At 38.9% G+C, this 20000-nt stretch overlaps 4 protein-coding genes, 1 long non-coding RNA gene and 1 pseudogene across 9 annotated transcripts in view; 2 read left to right on the forward strand and 4 right to left on the reverse strand.

The window, feature by feature from the left end:
* Positions 1–126, forward strand: part of LOC125139589 — an 18629-nt gene extending 18503 nt beyond the window's left edge. The window contains exon 8 of the mRNA XM_047803995.1: positions 1–126. This exon is cut by the window's left edge and continues 5 nt beyond it. Within this exon, the coding sequence (XP_047659951.1) occupies positions 1–111 (111 nt within the window). The 3' untranslated portion in view covers positions 112–126.
* LOC113650187 (B-cell receptor CD22-like) overlaps positions 1–20000 on the reverse strand; it is a 1781460-nt gene that overhangs the window by 1215109 nt on the left and 546351 nt on the right. The window lies entirely within an intron of this gene.
* LOC113663456 overlaps positions 1–20000 on the reverse strand; it is a 644552-nt pseudogene that overhangs the window by 242200 nt on the left and 382352 nt on the right.
* The window catches only part of LOC113663459 (B-cell receptor CD22-like), a 157486-nt gene that overhangs the window by 133169 nt on the left and 4317 nt on the right, over positions 1–20000 (forward strand). The window contains exon 7 of one of the 2 annotated variants that reach the window (XM_047803969.1): positions 18968–19190. In XM_047803969.1, coding sequence (XP_047659925.1) covers positions 18968–19173 — 206 coding nt within the window. In that variant the 3' untranslated portion in view covers positions 19174–19190. Of the gene's footprint in view, positions 1–18967; positions 19290–20000 lie in introns of those variants that run through there. The other variant, XM_047803968.1, reaches the window with a different exon arrangement.
* The window catches only part of LOC113641621, a 69119-nt gene continuing 54312 nt past the window's right edge, over positions 5194–20000 (reverse strand). The window contains exons 2-4 of the long non-coding RNA XR_007138638.1: positions 6028–6093; positions 5455–5754; positions 5194–5262 (exon numbers count right to left, since the gene is read on the reverse strand). This is a non-coding gene — a long non-coding RNA (uncharacterized LOC113641621). The remainder of the gene's footprint in view (positions 5263–5454; positions 5755–6027; positions 6094–20000) is intronic.
* Positions 7625–8173, reverse strand: LOC125138452 (scavenger receptor cysteine-rich type 1 protein M130-like). Its single transcript, XM_047803999.1, has 2 exons — positions 7880–8173; positions 7625–7765 (listed from the first exon to the last, which is right to left on the reverse strand). The coding sequence occupies exons 1-2, from the start codon at positions 8139–8141 to the stop codon at positions 7716–7718; spliced, it is 312 nt and encodes a 103-aa protein (XP_047659955.1). The 5' UTR covers positions 8142–8173; the 3' UTR covers positions 7625–7715.

A 20000-nucleotide genomic window follows, 5' to 3' on the forward strand; every position in this document is an offset into this window, starting at 1 on the left:
CCAGAAGATTATGATGATGTCATCACTGAGGAACAGGATGTAGGAGAGACAGAAGGTGAGCGACTTCCTGTTTATTCTCTAATGTACGTAAATTCACAGGCAACAGAGTAAAAGATTAAATTATATGTGATTATATTATATATGGTATATATGGTATCAGCTTTCAGAACAGTTTTTAGGACAAATATAATAGAACATGTATTTATTAAAGAGTTTAGATTAGACCTACTGTAAATATTATCTATGATACAGAACATAAACATCAGATCACTGTTTTTATAACAAATCACCGTTCAGTCAGATTAAAGAAACTGGTGTGATAAATGTCCTCTATTCTCTTCATTTATGGTTTAAATATCAGAGAAATCCTATATAGTGCATCGTTTATGTATTATAAGTTGTTAAAAACAATTAATGTATTAATACAATATAAAGGATGTATTAAAGAAGTAAATGTGTTTATTTTACAGAATATGATGACGTGGAGGAGAAATCTCAGAAGGACAGGGACCATGTGACTGAGACACGTCTCCAAAGGCCTTTTCTCAGGAAATTACATTTCAACTTTTATAAACACAAAAAATGACTTTATTATACTTCTAATAATTTAATTCATTCTGAACCATGTTCATTTTCTCACCTTGTTATTAGTAAATAACTTAAGGGAGAGTTAAATCACCTCCATTATTACTTAACAAATGTTTCCAGCTTTCCTTTTACAACACATTTAGTGCTATAAGTCATAGTGAGCTTAAATATCACTGACACTCCACACCTCATTTATTACCAGTTTATTCCATCAAAATTACTTTAATGTTCATTACAATCTTTTGAAGAAACAACTGATCTTATCGTTCATGTTGATCTGAAACTTGTGAATCTGTTATTCAGTGTTTTTAGAAATGTGTTAATTACATTCCACTTGCAAGAAGAAACCTTGTTTATCACAATATGTTAAAACTTGTTACGAGCCAGAAATATGGAACTGTCTTAAATAGAAAACAAATTTTCATTCAATATGTTCAGGTTGGGGGATGTGGTAGCTCAGTGGTTAAGGTGTTGGGCTACTGATTGGAAGGTCACAGAACATAAACATAGAGCAGAAGGTAAACATAATTAATGATAAAGGAAATAACGAATAATAAAAGAAATAAGAATTAACAGAATAAAAATTCTAGATTATTATTAGATGTATATAGTTCACAGTGTGTATGTATTTATTCCCCTATGAGCAAGTCTGAGATGACTCAGGCAGCAGTGGCAAGGAAAAGCTCCCTTAAATTGGTAAAGGAAGAAACCTTGATAGGAACCGGACTCAAGGGGGAACCCATCCTCATATGGGTGACACTGGGGGTGTGATTGTAATATACAGTCAAACAAATGTTGTATTGGTGTGAGGTTCAAGGACTTCTGATCTTCTGAGTACCACAGAGTCTAACTGGAGATGTCTCAGGATTCTTAGAGTCGGCCTCGGCTCAGTGGATGTCCAAAGGCTTCGTCCCACAGAGGACGATGGGAGCTGGTACAGTGTCTGGATGCCTCGGGATGGGTACAAAGAGAAAAGCAGTGGAAAGGGATTAACATATCTGCCGTTCATAAAAATGCGCTGGTCTGATGTACTGGTGCATGATATTATGGGATGTATTATGTGTACGCCTGACTGAAGAGATGAGTTTTTAATCTACATTTAAACTGGGAAAGTGTGTCTGAGCCCCGAACACTATCAGGAAGACTGTTCCAAAGTTTGGGAGCTAAATAAGAAAATGCTCTACCACCTTTAGTAGACTTAGATATTCTGGGAACTACCAGAAGCCCTGAGTTTTGTGATCTCAGAGAGCGTGAAGGATTGTAACGTGTTAGAAGACTAGTTAGATACATGGGAGCTAAACCATTAAGAGCCTTGTACGTAAGTAGCAGCAGTTTGTAGTCAATTCTATACCTAACAGGTAGCCAGTGTAGAGATGATAAAATTGGGGTTATATGGTCATACTTTCTTGTCCTAGTGAGAACTCTGGCAGCTGCATTTTGGACTAACTGTAACCTATTTATTAAAGATGCAGGACAACCACCTAGTAATGCATTGCAATAGTCCAGTCTAGAGGTCATGAACGCATGAACTAGCTTCTCAGCATCAGAGTGAACACAAATAAGTGTTCACTCGCACCGCTTGGTTTTTATCCTATTAACAGATTGTGCTCCAGTGTGTGTCTTGTGTCCAGTGTGTGTCTTGTGTCCAGTGTGTGTCTTGTGTTCCAGTGTGTGTCTTGTGTTCCAGTGTGTGTCTTGTGTTCCAGTGTGTGTCTTGTGTCAAGTGTGTGTCTTGTCTCTCTATTTCTGCTTTAAGAATAAGATATAAAGTGTGTCTGCATTTCACTCATGTATCATCAGGCAGACAGACAGACAGACAGACAGACAGACAGGCAGACAGACAGACAGACAGACTCACACGTCCAGCGGATATAACCACGATCCGCACATCACTAAGAATCACACATAGATATGCACACATCCAAAGAACACCTCATAAAATAAAAAATAATTACACTACCGCACATGAACTCTGCACATTAAGTTTATTTTTATCGCAGGAATGTACTCTAACACACACACACACACACACACACACACACACACTCTCACACACACAAACACACACACATACACACACACACAGACAAACACACACAAACACACACACACACACATACACACAGACACACACACACACACACACACACAAACAGACAGACATTGACCCGTGCTCCCATTCCTGAACCACACAGTAATTGAATTATTAAATTAAAAAATTAAATTATTTATCAGGACACAGTAACCACCATGGTTTATGGGGACTCTTTTTTCTTGAGATCCATTCACTCAAATACACAAATACAAAATTTTTCTTTTTAATTATTTGTCATAAATACACAGGCATCACCTCACTATTTTACATACAGTACATATTAGGGCACACACACACACAAGTGGACACACACGAGCGGACACACACACACACACACACACACACACACACACACACACACACACAGAGAGAGAGAAAGAGAGAGGAGGGATGCACCTGTCCAGGAAATCAGACACACTACAGATGTGCGCTTCAGCTCAAACGTCACACAAATATCCGCTGCTTCAAATAAATCAACCCCCCCCCCCCCCCGCACCATAATGTTCTCTGATTAAGATTTCCTCACCCGATCGTCAAATTACAGTTATACTAAATCTTAGTTTTCATCATGACGATATGGTCAATGGATGGATCTTTAACAGTGCATTCGGTGCAGTTAGAGCGTTCTGAATGTAACACAATGCTGCTGAACAGATGCTACTTTTAAATTAACATTTATTTTTTTATTAATAAAACAAAAGGTTCTTTGGCCAGATTAAGCTACATTTTATTAATAGCATAAACTCAGACTTTACTCACTTTCAGACTTTAGCTGGAATGTCAAGGTTGTTGTGAACTTCCTGAACAGGCGAACGCACAAACACGAACACATATGAAATTTGTTCAGACTGAGCAATGACTGGATATCGGCTATTAGTCCATCTTTTTAAAATACAATTCAGAATATTGTACTATAAATTTCCAAAATTAAATAAAGTAACAATTAAGAACGTAGTTTTCCCAATAACTCTTTGATTATATGCTACAGAACACACCATATATTTATAGCCCTATGACAAATGTTAATGGCCATAACTTATTTTCCAGAAACAGAATAAAACCAACTGTGTCGGAATTCAGGTGATTCTGCTGTGTCTCTAAAACACCTGCTGAACTAAATAAGTGTTCACTCGCACCGCTTGGTTTTTATCCTATTAACAGATTGTGCTCCAGTGTGTGTCTTGTGTCCAGTGTGTGTCTTGTGTCCAGTGTGTGTCTTGTGTTCCAGTGTGTGTCTTGTGTCCAGTGTGTGTCTTGTGTTCCAGTATGTGTCTTGTGTTCCAGTGTGTGTCTTGTGTCCAGTGTGTGTCTTGTGTCCAGTGTGTGTCTCATGTCCAGTGTGTGTCTTGTCTCTCCATTTCTACTTTAAGAATCAGATATAAAGAGTGTCTGCATTTCACTCATGTATCATCAGGCAGGCAGACAGACAGACAGACAAGCAAACAGACAGACAGACAGACAGACAGACAGACCCACACGACCAGCGGATATAACCACGATCCGCACATCACTAAGAATCACACATACATATGCACACATAAATACATATGCACACATAACCCCAAAGAACACCCCATGAAATAAAAAATAATTACACTACCGCACATGAACTCTGCACATTAAGTTTATTTTTATCGCAGGAATGTACTCTAATGAACACACACACACACACACACCCACACACACACACACACACACACACACACACACACACACACACACACACACACACACACACACAAACCCATGCTTGCCTTCATGAACCACATTGAAGTATTTATCAGGACACCCAGTGACCATCATGGTTTAATGGGACTCATTTTTCTTGACATCCATCAACTAAAATACACATACACTAAATTTTTATTTTTAGTTATTTATCATAAATCACACACAGGGAGGGAGGAGATGCACACACACACACACACACACACACACACACACACAGACACACACATGTACACAGACACACACACGCGCATGCATACACACACGCTCACGCGCAAGCACACGCACGCACGCACATACACTCGCGTATGCGCACTCACACGCACACACACACTCGCGCTCACGTATGCGCAAGCGCACGCACACACACACACACACACACACACACACACACACACACCCCTGCACTAAAACAGAAGCTTTAATAGATGTTTATCAGCAGAATCCTGTCTCTACACCACATACACTTTATAATATAATATTAAATGTATTTACAGTATGAATGATAATATGAGAATGAGATTTTAAATAATATAATAATAAAATGTGTGAAAGTGTGGTACCTCTCCTGAGCACTCTGTTCTGGTAAAACAGTACCAGCAGAAGCACTAAGGCCAGGAAGAGCAGCGTTCCCAACACATAGAGAACCAGTGGAGGGAAGGATGGAGGTCCAGTTCTTACTGAGGTCAAAAACACAGAAGAGGATCTTGATACGACGCTGTGATCAGAAATATTTAGAACTTAATGAACAGCAATAAATATTATATTAAACAAATACACACCTGGTTTGGTGGTGGTGGGGGTTGTGGGGGTGGTGGTGATGGGTGTAGCAGTGGACACGGTGGATATGTCTGTATTCACAGAAAGAAAAACACTTTGTCTCACAATAAAAATAAACTGTTACTCAATAAGGTTTATGACATGCTGATCAGTGTTTACAGTTCAGGGTCTTAGATTTCAATCAAACATCTAAGATTCTAAATAAAAGTTATCAAGTCTTATCACTGTGACAGAAAGCTGAAAAGTTAGCACACCCCTCTGACCTGCACAGGTGACTCCAGCAGGAGAGCAGTAAGTGTGTTTCTTCAGGGAATGATGACAGTCCCACAGGTGAATCTCATCCCCACGACACTTCACTCTGTTCAGCCAGAAAGTCCCTTCACCAGAACCAAACCGAACATCAGCACGCAGCGCCGACCCACAGCCCAGCTGTCTGCACTCCACCCGAGCGCTCGTGATGTTCCACTGATCATCACAAATGGAGCCCCACGTAGAGTTATGATACACCTCCAACCTCCCAGAGCAGCTTCCCTTTCCTCCACTCAGCCTGAGAGACCAGTGTTCTACATCACACACATCACACAAGAGGAAACACACCAACACTGAATAACAGCTCCAGTCACACAGCTCACTACAACACCATGACCATCTAACCTTATATTATACTCAGGATTATACTTATATTATAGATAGATTGATGTCCTCAGGATGGATCTATGAGGAAATACATTAAAGTTCTCTTAAAATGATTTTATAAATACAAGAGGAAATCTCTTCTGTCACCATCAAATCCACATGAAGAACAGGACTAAAAGCTTCTCCTTATATCTCCTTACTTGAGCAGTGTTTCTGAGAGGGAAGTAAAGAGCAGTTTTCTGGTGGACGTGGAGACTTTCCATCATCTGCAGTAATAAAATCAATGCATTAATGAAAAGTTTTACATGCAGGCTATGACAATGTACAGAACCAGAAACGTCTTAACCCTCTTACCTGTGCACTCAATATAAACCACTTCATCATGATTATCACATTTGTTCTGTACCCAGGGTAAAGATGAACACTGCAACAGATTAGAGTCGTGTTTCCTACATATCACACGATCCAGCCAGTTAGGAGCAGATTTTACTCGTGCTTCAGTGTTTGACAGACTGCCATGTTGTCCACAGTTCAGCTCTCCACACACCATGTTTGCCGTCTCATCAGCCATCTGATTGTAACACACATTACCCCAGGTTCCATTGTAGAACACTTCCAGATTCCCCTCACAGCCCTTCGTGAGTCGGATCTCTTTAAACTCTGGTGAGAGAAAGACGACTTACACTTCATTTAAAAACGTCCTGTTTTATCCACACAGTTAAATAAGTGTAAAAATATCTTTATGTAAAAATATATTTGAGATGGATTACATTCATAAACAAGTCCTTACTATCATGTTGAATTTCAGGAACTTTGGACCTCAGTTTTGAAATAAAACATATACATATCTAACAGGATTATTGTCAGTCATCACACTGTACCTGAGCAGACGACTCCTACATCCTCATGGTGTCCACATTCACCCTCTTCACACAGCTGATATCTGCAGTTCCACAGGGACGTCTCGTTCCCCTCACACTCCACCTCATTCAGCAATATGGACCCAGTTCCAGGACCAATCCAGGCTGGTATGTGGTTACTGAGGGCCTCTCCACACTGCAGCTGTCTGCACACCACCTGAACATCCTCAAGACCCCACGAGACATCACACACAGTCCCCCACGAGCCGCTGTGGAAAACCTCCAGCCTTCCTGCACAGTCTCCCACAGAACCAACCAGCCTGATGGAGCTGGGATTTTTATTACACACACACACACACACACACACACACACACACACACACACACACACACACACACACACACACACACACACACAGATATGTTAATATTAACATTTATAGCTCAGGACTGACAGAGAAAATATTTGTTCTGTTGCCATGAAGTGTAAATTAACTGTATTTTTAATTAATATGCTAAACAACTACTTTCCTACTGACAGAAATCTGTTCTTAAAACTACATTTTAAAGTGCTGGTTTTCTACAGACCTGCTCATTTGTGAGTGTTTACCTGAGCAGGTGATGTAGAGCTGTTCACCGGAGCTGCAGTTGACAGGTTCAGCTTGTGCACTGCTGCAGTTCCTCAGATGTTCTTCACTCCCAGAGCAGCTGAAACCTGTTACACACATGTGTTTGTGTTCAGTGGTGGATGGAGAGGAGCGGTAGTTCAGCACGGAGCCACAGCCCAGCTGTCTGCAGAGCACAGACGCCTCAGACAGACTCCACAACTCCAGGAGAACTCTCCTCCAGTCCTGCCTGAAATAAATCTCCACCTCCCAGATGTGGTCACTCCCCTCCCCAAACCAGCCCACCTTCACCACAGCCACAGCACTCCCACAATCCAGCTGTGCACACAGAACATCTGCAGCTCTTATATCCCAGCCTACGGCACAAACTGTGCCCCACACACCGAGGTACAGGAGCTCCACTCAACCAGAACAGGAGTCCGGTCCGTTCACCAGCCGCGCCTCTGTGTGACCTGAAAAAACAGCCGAGAGCTCAGTGAAAGAGGAACATTAACACAGGCACCTTAACGTTTGATTGACAGCTATGTGGTCTCTATTTAAATAGAAGTTAAATCATGATACTTAACCAGAACATATTAATCCCACATCGTTGTCATGGGAACAGGTTGAGTGTTTGAGTGAAGATGATGATGGACAGAAGTAAATCTCAGATTCATTTCCTCTACACTGAAGCTCCTCTGTCCACACCTGACCCTCCCCTCTGCCAAAAGCAGCTGATCCCAGAACCTTCACAGGAATCCCACAGTCCAGCTCTTGACACACAACCTCTGCATCCTGCTGGTCAAAGTCAGCATCACACACTGTGGACCAGGAACCTCCATGAAGCATCTCCACTCTCCCAGAGCACCGGTGAGGACCAGCACTGAGTCTCAAATTCTGACCTGTGTTTTATTTAATTGTGTAAATATTGTTTTTAACAAGACAGGACATAAAGAAATCATTACAATGTTATCAAATATAGTTTACATAAATATATTATGTTTAAAATATAGAGTTAAAGTAGCAGATGTTGTAGAACAATGAGTGTGAGTCAGTGTGACATTAGTGCACCAGTCATTGTGAATGTGAACACACAGAGCGCCGCCTCTGTGCTTACCGGAGTCCTTGTTCAGTCGGTGCAGTCATCTGACTGACTGCTAACTCAATAGCCACGTCAGGGTGAATTATAAAAAGAAGCTGAATAAAAGATTTTGTCCTGAAGTGACCGTACATTAGCAGTAACATGCTCGGCACAGAGGGTTTGTGCTCCTTAGCCTGGCCTGTATCCTAGTGCATCAGCCTCACTCTTGTTTCCTCTCCATACACCACCTTCACCGCCTGCCTGACGGTGTGCTGATCCACAGAGCTGTCGGTGCTCTGATTAGCTCTGCAGAAATCATATCAGTGTTGGGAAGTGACTTTCTCACACATTGTTCATTTTTATTGCTTTATGCAAATGTCCGGTATAAGAATAAAAAGTATTTAAAAAAAAAAATAGAACAATAATAAAAAGTATGAACTATATAAGAAAACTGTATAAAAAACTATATAAAAATATAAATTATAGATGGAGAAATAATGTATATACATATGCATAAATATACATATACATAAATGTGTATGGTTTTTAAAGATTGTCCTTAAAGTGGACTTTAAACTTCATAGCTTCATACTGCCACCTACTGTGATGGAGTGTGAAGAGAATTAATTCTACATTTCTCCTCATCTCTATATCCTATATTTTAATCCACTGATCTTAATAAATCTCATGATTCCATTCATTTGTTTTCAGCTTGTCGCTCTGTAAACACCTTAATGTTTACAATTTAGTTTTACAATTTACAGGAACCGTAACCATCCAAAACCATCGGGGAACTCGAGTTTCTTCCTCTTATCATCTCAGGGAGTTTTTCCTCACCACCGTCACCTCAGGCTTGATCATTAGGGATAGATGTGTAGTGATAAATAAACTTTCACTATAAGCTGATGAGCTGCAAATACAGTACTTCCTGTATGTGTTTTTACCCAGCATGCAAAATCTGTAGTGGTGGAATGGGCAAATAAAACCTTTAAGGTCTGATGGGCAGGAAGGCAGTGAAGGCCAGAGTCCCATAGAATGATCCGGAGTAATGCTTGCCATGGCACTGGACTCTAACTTCAGAAGCAGAGAGGATGGTGTTGCTTCAGCACAACTTCTTGCACAGGTAATTAGTATTAAACATGAGATCAAATCTGATTGGTTCATTCTGAACTTTTTAATTCTCTAAATCCTTTCTGTTTTTCAAATAAATTTTATTTTTGCAATTGCATGGAAAACCTTCTGAAATAATTTTCTTTTATTTTTTCCTAATTTATTTAATTATTTTAATTAAATTATTTTTATTTAATAAGTTTGTGGGATTCTTTAGATCTTTTGTGTGTGGCGCCGCCTAGTTCAGGTGGCTATCAACTTGATTAAAATATTATGACGGCTATAAATCATATTATGCTTTGTGTGTAGGCTTAATAATATCCTGAGAGTCTAAGCTTTCAAACAGTATATACTTTAACCGTGTATTAAGAGGATTTAATGCTTAAAAGTTACAACGAAGTTGATGCAGCCTCATCTCCTAGAGGTGGTGTGCCGTAGCCGGCACGGTTAACAGTAAATAATGTCGACACTTTGCAGTAAATAATGTCATTTTTACAAAGTTTGTAGGTCGCTCAAAATAAATTCCAACCGACGAGAAAAACACCGGAGCATGAAAACCGGAAAAAAAAGCAAGCAGCAACGAGCAACATCGTATCATTTAACACATTCCCTGATGTATCGTCTCGTCCAGTTGGAGGTTTGTTTTGTGTCTTAACCACAGGAATATATCACACAGTATCATCATTACTGAAGCTCCAACAGCAGCACCAATCAGCACAGAGGAAACAACTGAACACAAAATAAACACACAGAGATTATAGTATAAATATGTTAATTAATACACAATAGTAATAAATATTATTGAGCTGTAATAACAGTTATCTATAATGTAGTTAAATTAAATATAAGTTGTGTATGTTGTAGATATTAGAGAATATAGAGGCACAGAGAATCTGCCACAATCTACATTTGCAGTATTTTGTGTAGTAACTGATAAAAAAGAGAACAATGTTCATCATGACCTGCACACGACCTGGTGTAATACTTTCTGTTCTGTTTTGTGGTGACTTGAGAAACATTTATAGAACAAAGCAAATTATGTAGAATTTTGAAGAGAAGCATGTTTTCAAATGATCAGACATTTAGATATATTCATCTGACCTTCTCTGTAAAAGTCTCTTTATCAGAAAAATGTTTGTAGCATTTGTTCTGTACAATTCATTCATTACATCATTACAGTAAAACGATGGCAAAAAAAAATGTGTTGTTGGTTAGGAAAATATTTATACCTACAGTAGATAATCTAAATCATCTAAGCACCTTTCATAATTATTTAATAAATAATTTCCACATTAAAACATTAAATTTGTAGAAACTCCAGTACAATTAGTGTATTTTTATAAGGACATTAACAGGTAAGTTTTACTATGTATGTTGGAGAATCTGCTGTATTTCTCCTGGAAATCTACACAAACTATTTTATGTACCATTTCTAATATTTTTCATTATTTATAATTATTTATTTAAGACACTACAGCATTACAACCCCCCAACTGCTCCCCGGGCTCCGCAGCATAAATGGCTGCCCACTGCTCCGGGTGTGTGCACTGCTGTGTGTGTGCACTTTGGATGGGTCAAATACAGAGAACGAATTCTGTGTATGGGTCACCATACTTAGCCATATGTCACGTCACTTTCACTTTCACAATTATAAGTAAATTATATTTAAAGTTAACCATATATGTATACAGACAAAATAGCATTTAAAATTTTTGAGGTATTTAGAATCATCTATAAACATATAGATTAAATAAACAAACAAACAAACAAACAAACAAACAAACAAATAAATAAATAAATAAATAAATAAATAAATAAATAAATATCAGATGTGTTTTTTTCTACCACTCTGTCAGGTTTAAAACCACAAGCTGTATTTACTTTATTTCATAGTTTTTTGACTTAGAACAAAAAGTGAATATTTCAGTTACATGGTGAAAAATGTAGCTTACTTAGTTGTGTAATGAAAAATCAGGGGTTTTAATGCACCAAAAAACTGCATTGGTGACTTCAGCACTTAACACAGTTAACACTTAACACGTAACACAATTAACTTCTACTGTTGTTTTTTATTATTTAATTTCACCAAAAGTTGAAGTGATTTCTTATCATAATCCATCCTTTTTTCTGACCACTTGCCCAGTCAGCAAATTTCCTTTGGCCCAGATTTGGGCCAGATAAACAGCTGAGCTGTGGCCCAGATTAGTTTGTGTTTGTCGGCCCATATATGGCCCACATCTCCTTTGCCAAAACTGAACCAAAGCAGAGCCATAAGTTTACCAAGCATGAGCCAAATGTAATTTATGTGGCCCAAATATGGCACACCTCTTTTTTGTCAAAAATGAACCAAAGCAGAGCCATAAGTTTACCAAGCATAAGCCAAAAGTAATTTTATGTGGCCCAAATATGGCACACCTCTTCTTTGAAAGAAGTGAACCAAATGATTGCCATAACTCCACCAAACATGAGACAAATCATACAATTTAATGTGGCCCAAATATGAGCCTTATATGCAATTTTATTATGGTTGAGTTCTGTTAAAATCTATTGGCCCATATGTGCCACACATGCAGCTGACAGTACTGTATGTAAAACTCTTATTAACTTAAAAGTAAATGAAACACTCAACAACAAATGTACTCAAAACAATTTACTTCAAAACAAGTGTTTAAATAATTACAGCTTTAAGAGTAAACATAAGAATACATTTAAGAAATGTATTCAACTCAGAGTAATAAAAATCACAGAAAAAAATACAAAAAAAATCAGATTAACTTGGACAGAGAACTTAAATTGAGAAATTGAGTTGTGATGTGCCTAATGAGGGTCGGCAGTGTTTTGCTGGGCCTCGTGTTTCTTCATTCGCTCCCTCCTACCCCCCTCTCGGTCTCTGCAATAAAGATGAATTTAAATAATGCTAGCAGCAATACAATATGGAAGTTAGAGCTGGAGGATAATTAAAATCATTTAATATAAATTTCCTCCTTTAATATTTTAATTGCAATAATTAACCACCTCTGATTGACCAAAAAAAAATTTCCAGTATATTTTCGAAAGGAATTGCAAATTGTATTTTTCAATATAGAAACTAGACTTTCATAAGTATTCAAGTAACACATTTCTAATTGTTGAATCTAAATTCAGATGTCACGGGGAGCCTGTACCTATCTCAGGCGTCATGGGGCATCGAGGCAGGATACACCCTGGACAGAGTGCCAACCCATCACAGGGCACACACACACTCTCATTCACTCACACACTCACACACCACGGACAATTTTCCAGAGAATCCAATCAACCTACCATGCATGTCTTTGGACGGGGGAGGAAACCGGAGTACCCGGAGGAAACCCCTGAGGCACGGGGAGAACATGCAAACTCCACACACACAAGGCGAAGGCGGGAATCGAACCCCCGACCCTGGAGGTGTGAGGCGAATGTGCTAACCACTAAGCCACTGTGCCCCCCCGGGTACATACACATTGATGCATAATGTCAATTACTGTGAACCTCTCTGCAATTTAGAGGGTGATGGAGATGGAAGCCAGATGAACTCCACATACTTTTATCTTTATGGATGAAGCTGCATTCAACCTGGCAAAAACACGACACAGGGGAAGAAATGTACTGGGACAGAGGGCGACTGTGGAGGTCCCAGGCCAAAGAGGAGCTAACATCACGATGTGTGCAGCAATGTCCAATGAAGGTTTGCTGTTACACAAACCACTTATTGGCCCCTACAATACAGAGAGGCTCATTTCTAAATGACATCTCAGGAAATGTGAAATGTGTGTTTTCTGAATGAGAATTGTTGCCAGTGGTTGTTGGTCTGAGTGAGTTTTGTAGGTGAGATTAACTGTTTTGCACACATTCATGCTGGTAATGCTGACTGTGTGAAGAGTTTTGAAAATGTGGTTTCAGTATTGAACAATGCTCGTTAGCAGCTGAAAAAAACTGTAAGAATCAAAATGCAGCTTGTTATATTAAAAATAAAGCATAAACTCCTTTTACCTGCAAATGATGATCTATTTTATTGTATAAACTTACTTTAAACTTTAAACTTCTTACTTTAAAAAACTGACTTGTGTTCATATGTTAGTCCATGAGTGAGTGAGTGAGTGAGTATTGTATATTGTGTTATTATTTTTGTGAAGCAATATTTAAAAAATCATTTATATAAATACAAATATGTGTCATTATGATGTTTTATTTTAATGTTCAGAACACAATAAAATCATTTAATTAATTTTTGGAAAAGAGTGAAATCTTTTTATGTCTTATAAATTTATTTTTAGTTTACTCTGTTTCTGTTATGTGTGTGTGTGTGTGTGTGTGTGTGTGTGTGTGTGTGTGTGTGTGTGTGTGCAGGAACATCTGGTGATGAGGGTCAAGGTACAAATACACACTATTTACTAGTCAGGTGACGGAAACCAGGTGTAATCAATGATGTTACAGCCACACACACACATACACACACACACACACTTGCACACACACAGACACACACACTAATGCATGCAAACACACCCCCATGCACACACACACTCACACACATGCTCAAAAACCCATGAACACACTCACACACACTCATGTACACACACACACACACACACACACACACACAGACACACACACACACATACACACACACTCACAAACCCACGCACACATACACGGACACACTCTCACAAACACTAACACACACACTCATGCACACACACACAAACTCACACACACACACTTACGCACACACACAATCAGACATGACACAAGGGAGGAAATTGGCAACACATGAGGGAAAAGGAGGAACAACATTACAAAATAAAAAAGAGACTGTGAGCTTCTCTCATGACTTCATTTGTAAATCAATGGTCCGAGTTTGGAGACTGTAACTGATGTCTAGTGTTAAAAGTGTTAGCGTAAATGAAAATGAATTTTATTAAAGCCCTTGTCCTATAGGGGGCAGCACTGCCACAGTCAGAATGTTTAAATGTTTCTAATTTTATTCACTGTACAATGTAATTAAACTCTGAAAAACAAATAAAACAGATAAATAAAAAGTAAACAAAATAAACAGAATAAATAGTAGCTGAGTTTTATAAATGTTGTAAAATTGGCTCTAGACAAAGGAGACTGTGAAATGACAGAAATCTAAGAAACTGTAAGTATACAGACAAACTAAGGAAGTTGTTGTGCGTGTGATTGTGGGTGTTTGTGGGATTGTGTAAGTGTGTGTAAGTGTGTGTAAGTGTGTGTGTAAGAGGAAGATCAGCAGTTTTGTGTTCACACTAATTCTGAGAACTGGAGATTCGGAACACATTTAGGTAAGGATCAAACGTTTTAATTCTTACATCAAAAGGCAGAAAAGATGATAAACAGATGAATAAAAATTAAGAGAAGAACAACAAAGACATGAAAGGATCAAATCTGAATCAGGAAATATGACTGAACAAGTGTGTAGTGTGTGTATGTTGTGTGTATACAGTGTGTATAGTGTGTATACAGTGTGTGTATGAAGTGTGTATATATTGTATGTGTATACAGAGTGCATATATTACAGTGTCTGTATAGTATAGTGTGTGTGTGTGTGTGTGTGTGTGTGTGTGTGTGTGTGTGTGTGTGTGTGTGTGTGTGTGTGTGTGTGTGATGCATTCTGAGTTGGGACAATTTCAGCTATGACAATGATGACAAAGTAGTAAATATCCAACATGTGTATATTAAAACAGTGCTGAGTCTCAAGTGTTGAAGTTTATAGTAACTACACACACTGTACACACACTGTACACACAATACACACACTGTACTATACAGACACTGTAATATACGCACTCTGTATACACACTATATACAAATACAATATACGCACACTTTACACACACACACACACACACACACTATACACACTGTATACACACTGTTTACACTCATTGTATACACACACTGTAATATACGCACAAAATATAAACACACTGTATACACACATTGTATTATACACACACAATATACACACACAATATACACACACAATATACACACAATATACACACAATATACACACACAATATACACATACAATATACACACACAATATACACACACAATATACACACACAATATACACATACAATATACAAACTGTATTCACACATTATATACACACACAATATACACATACAATATACACACACAATATACAAACTGTATTCACACATTATATACACACACAATATACACACACAATATACACACAATATACAAACTGTATTCACACATTATATACACACACAATATACACATACAATATACAGGCACTTTGCATTTGGTTTCATGGCACCACCATCACAGGCTCCCCCTTTTCTCGGAGCCCCTGCCCAGCAGTCAGTGGGGTCAAAGGGTAGGTTGATTGGCATCTCTGGAAATTTGGGGATTCCCACTCGGCTGAAGAGCTTGAGGAGCTCCCAGGCAACATTCTGGAAAGTGGCTTTTCGAAGTGGGACCACCTCGGGGTAACGGGTGGCATAATCTACCAGGATAAGGATTTATTAATGTACATTCATATACACATGGTAATGTACACACACACGGTAATGTACACACACGTTAATGTACACACACACGGTAATGCACACACACGGTAATGCACACACACACACACTGTAATACACATACATTGTAATAAATAGACAATGTATATAGTCACTAATATGCACACACACACACTATAATGTACACACACACAAACTGTAATGTACACACACACACACACACACACACACACACACACACACACACACACTGTAATGTACACACACACATACACACACACACACACTGAAATGTACACACACACACTAATGTACACACACATGCACACACACACACACACACACACACTGAATTGTACACACACACATTAATGTACACACACACAGACACACACACACACACAGACACACACACACACACACACACACAAACTGTAATACATACACACATTGTAATATACACATACTGTAATGTTCACACACTGTAAAATACACACATTGTGATATACACACTGTAATATACACATACTGTATTATACACACTGTAATACACACATACTGTAATGTACACATACTGTAATATACACATACTGTAATATACACACACTAATATACACACTGTATTATACACACTGTAACATACACACACTGTAACATACACACACTGTAATGTACACACTGTAATATACACATACTGTAATATACACACACTGTAATATACACACTGTAATATACACACACTGTAATATACACACACTGTAATATACACACTGTAATATACACACACACTGTAATATACACACTGTAAAATACACATACTGTAATATACACACTGTAAAGTACACACACTGTAATATACACACTGTAATATACACACACTGTAATATACACATACTGTAATATACACACTGTAAAATACACATACTGTAATGTACACACACTGTAATATACACACTGTAATATACACATACTGTAATATACACACTGTAAAATACACATACTGTAATGTACACACACTGTAATATACACACTGTAATATACACATACTGTAATATACACACTGTAAAATACACATACTGTAATGTACACACACTGTAATATACACACACTGTAATATACACACACTGTAATATACACACTGTAATATACACACACTGTAATATACACACTGTAATATACACACACTGTAATAAACATACTGTAATATACAGACACTGTAATGTACACACACTGTAATATACACACACTGTAATATACACACTGTAATATACACACACTGTAATACACACACTGTAATATACACACACTGTAATATACACACACTGTAATATACACATACTGTAATATACACACACTGTAATATACATACACTGTAATATACACACACTGTAATACACACACTGTAATATACACACATTGTATACACATGTACTAACCGTGTTATTTTGATTACATGATCTGTACTTTAGTGTCTGAGATTATTTCTCATTATATTTGTCTCTTCTCCAGATGAATCTTTCATGAACAGAGAAATGAAATCAGTGAAGAAGCTCATCATCATTTACTCTCTATTTCAAGGTTTGTGTAGAATCTAATCTAATTTGTGAGATCATGTAAATATGGCTAAATATGTTACTGTAGTAATGACTTAATGCTGTGTGTTATTGTTTGTGGGTTTGTGTGTGTGTGTGTGTGTGTGTGTGTGTGTGTGTGTGTGTGTGTGTGTGTGTGTGTGTGTTATTGTTTGTGTGTGTGTGTGTGTGTGTGTGTGTGTGTGTGTGTGTGTGTGTGTGTGTGTGTGTGTGTGTTATTGTGTGTGTGTGTGTGTGTGTGTGTGTGTGTGTGTGTGTGTGTGTGTGTGTGTGTGTTATTGTGTGTTTGCAGCTGTTTTGTGTAGAGAATTCTCCATCAGTCTACCAGAGAGTGTAGAAGCTCTGAGAGGACTCTGTGTTCTCATACCCTGCAGTTTTCAGATTACAGAACAATATGACGTAGACCTCCAGGGAGATCCTACAGGAATCTGGTTCAAAAGATGGGACTAATGCTGTCAGTAACAACGTCTTTAACTCTAAAGTAACTACAGAGAACAAGATTGAAGGTGAAATTATTGGAGATCTCCTCATGAAGAACTGCACCACCATCTTCTACAACATCAGTGAGAGTGACAGAGGAACATATTACTTTAGATTAGAGGCTTTGGGACGTCTAAAAAACACTTATAAAACCGCAGTATCAGTAAGAGTTTGAGGTGAGTACTGCAGCAGTGTGTGTGTGTGTGTGTGTGCGTGCATGTGCATGTGTGTGTGTCTGCATGTGTGTGCATGTGTGTGTGTGTGTGTGTGTGTGTGTGTGTGTGTGTGTGTGTGTGTGTGTGTGTGTGTGTGTGTGTGTGTGTGTGTGTGTGTGTGTGTGTGTGTGTGTGTGAGTGAGTGTGTGTTGTGGGGGTGTGTGTGTACACTGTAATTACACTAATGATGCACTGGAACACCTTTCAAACTCATCTCTAATGTGATAGTGTGTGTTTATCTCAGCATCTCCAATCAGACCCTCAATAACACTGTATAAGGAGGATCAGGGGGAGGTGGAGGACCACAATGAGGTGGTGGAGGTAACTTCACTGAGTCTCATTTGCGCTGCTCGATCTCCATGTCCCTTCAAACCCACTATTATTACATGGAGCTTCCTGCCTGAGGAGAAAAGACAGGAGCAGAACCACAACACCAGCTTCAGCTCCTCAAAGTGAACTTCAACGTTACTCTCCTGCATCATGGACTCGATTTCACCTGCACTGCCACCTACCAGCTCCAGAACCATAACAAATCAGTACAGAGCTCTCGTACTCTACATGTTCTGTGTAAGGGTTTAATCTTAATCAAGTCACATTCAGTAGACCTTTAATGATTTATGGAGTCTCCTAAATCCTGTTCCTCCTCCTTCAGATGGTCCTAGAAACACATCAGTATCAGTGTCTCCATCTGATTCAGTACTTTTGGGCAGTTCAGTGTCTCTGAGTTGTAGCAGTGATGCAAACCCAGCAGTGCTGAACTACACCTGGTACAGAGAGAACGGAGAGCAGATAGGAACCGGAGACCATCTCACCATCAACACGACTGATTCTACACACAGTGGTTTATATTACTGTTGAGCTCAAAACCAGCACCGGTAATTCTGGTGACTTCACTCGACACCACATGACGTCACGTGTAGCCCCGCCCCCAAAACAAGCGAAGTAAAAAATTTGCACAACATGGACATGTGACATATCAAAACACTCAGCACAATGAGGGGAACTGCCCCAGGGGTATTCTGGTCACGTCACGTGACGTCACGTGTAGCCCCGCCCCCAAAACAAGAGAAATAAAAAAAATTGCACAACATGGACATGTGACATATCAAAACACTCAGCACAATGAGCGGAAGTGCCCCACAGGTATTCTGGTCACGTCACGTGACGTTACGTGTAGCCCCGCCCCCAAAACAAGCAAAATTAAAAATTTGCACAAAATGGACATGAGACATATCAAAACACTCAGCAGAATGAGGGGAACTGCCCCACGGGTATTCTGGTGATGTCACATGACGTCACGTGTATCCCCGCCCCCAAAACAAGCGAAATCAAAAATTTGCACAACATGAACATGTGATATATCAAAACACTCAGCACATTGAGGGGAACTGCCCCACAGGTATTCTGGTCACATCACGTGACGTCACGTGACGTGAAAATTAAAAATTTGCACAACATGTACATGTGACATATCAAAACACTCAGCACAATGAGGGGAACTGCCTCACGTGTATTCGGATCATGTCTAGTGCTCATGTTCGCTTGCCTCCAAAAGTATTGGCACCCTAGCGGTCCAGTAGCTTTCACAATCTTTCTGTCCACTCGCCTCCAAAATGCACCGGCCTTTGCGAATACTTGCACCGTCAAAGTCAACATCAAAGTTTGTCCCGACGAACTTTACAAAT

Source organism: Tachysurus fulvidraco, chromosome 19, assembly GCF_022655615.1.
Source record: "Tachysurus fulvidraco isolate hzauxx_2018 chromosome 19, HZAU_PFXX_2.0, whole genome shotgun sequence".
NCBI classification, from domain to species: domain Eukaryota; kingdom Metazoa; phylum Chordata; class Actinopteri; order Siluriformes; family Bagridae; genus Tachysurus; species Tachysurus fulvidraco.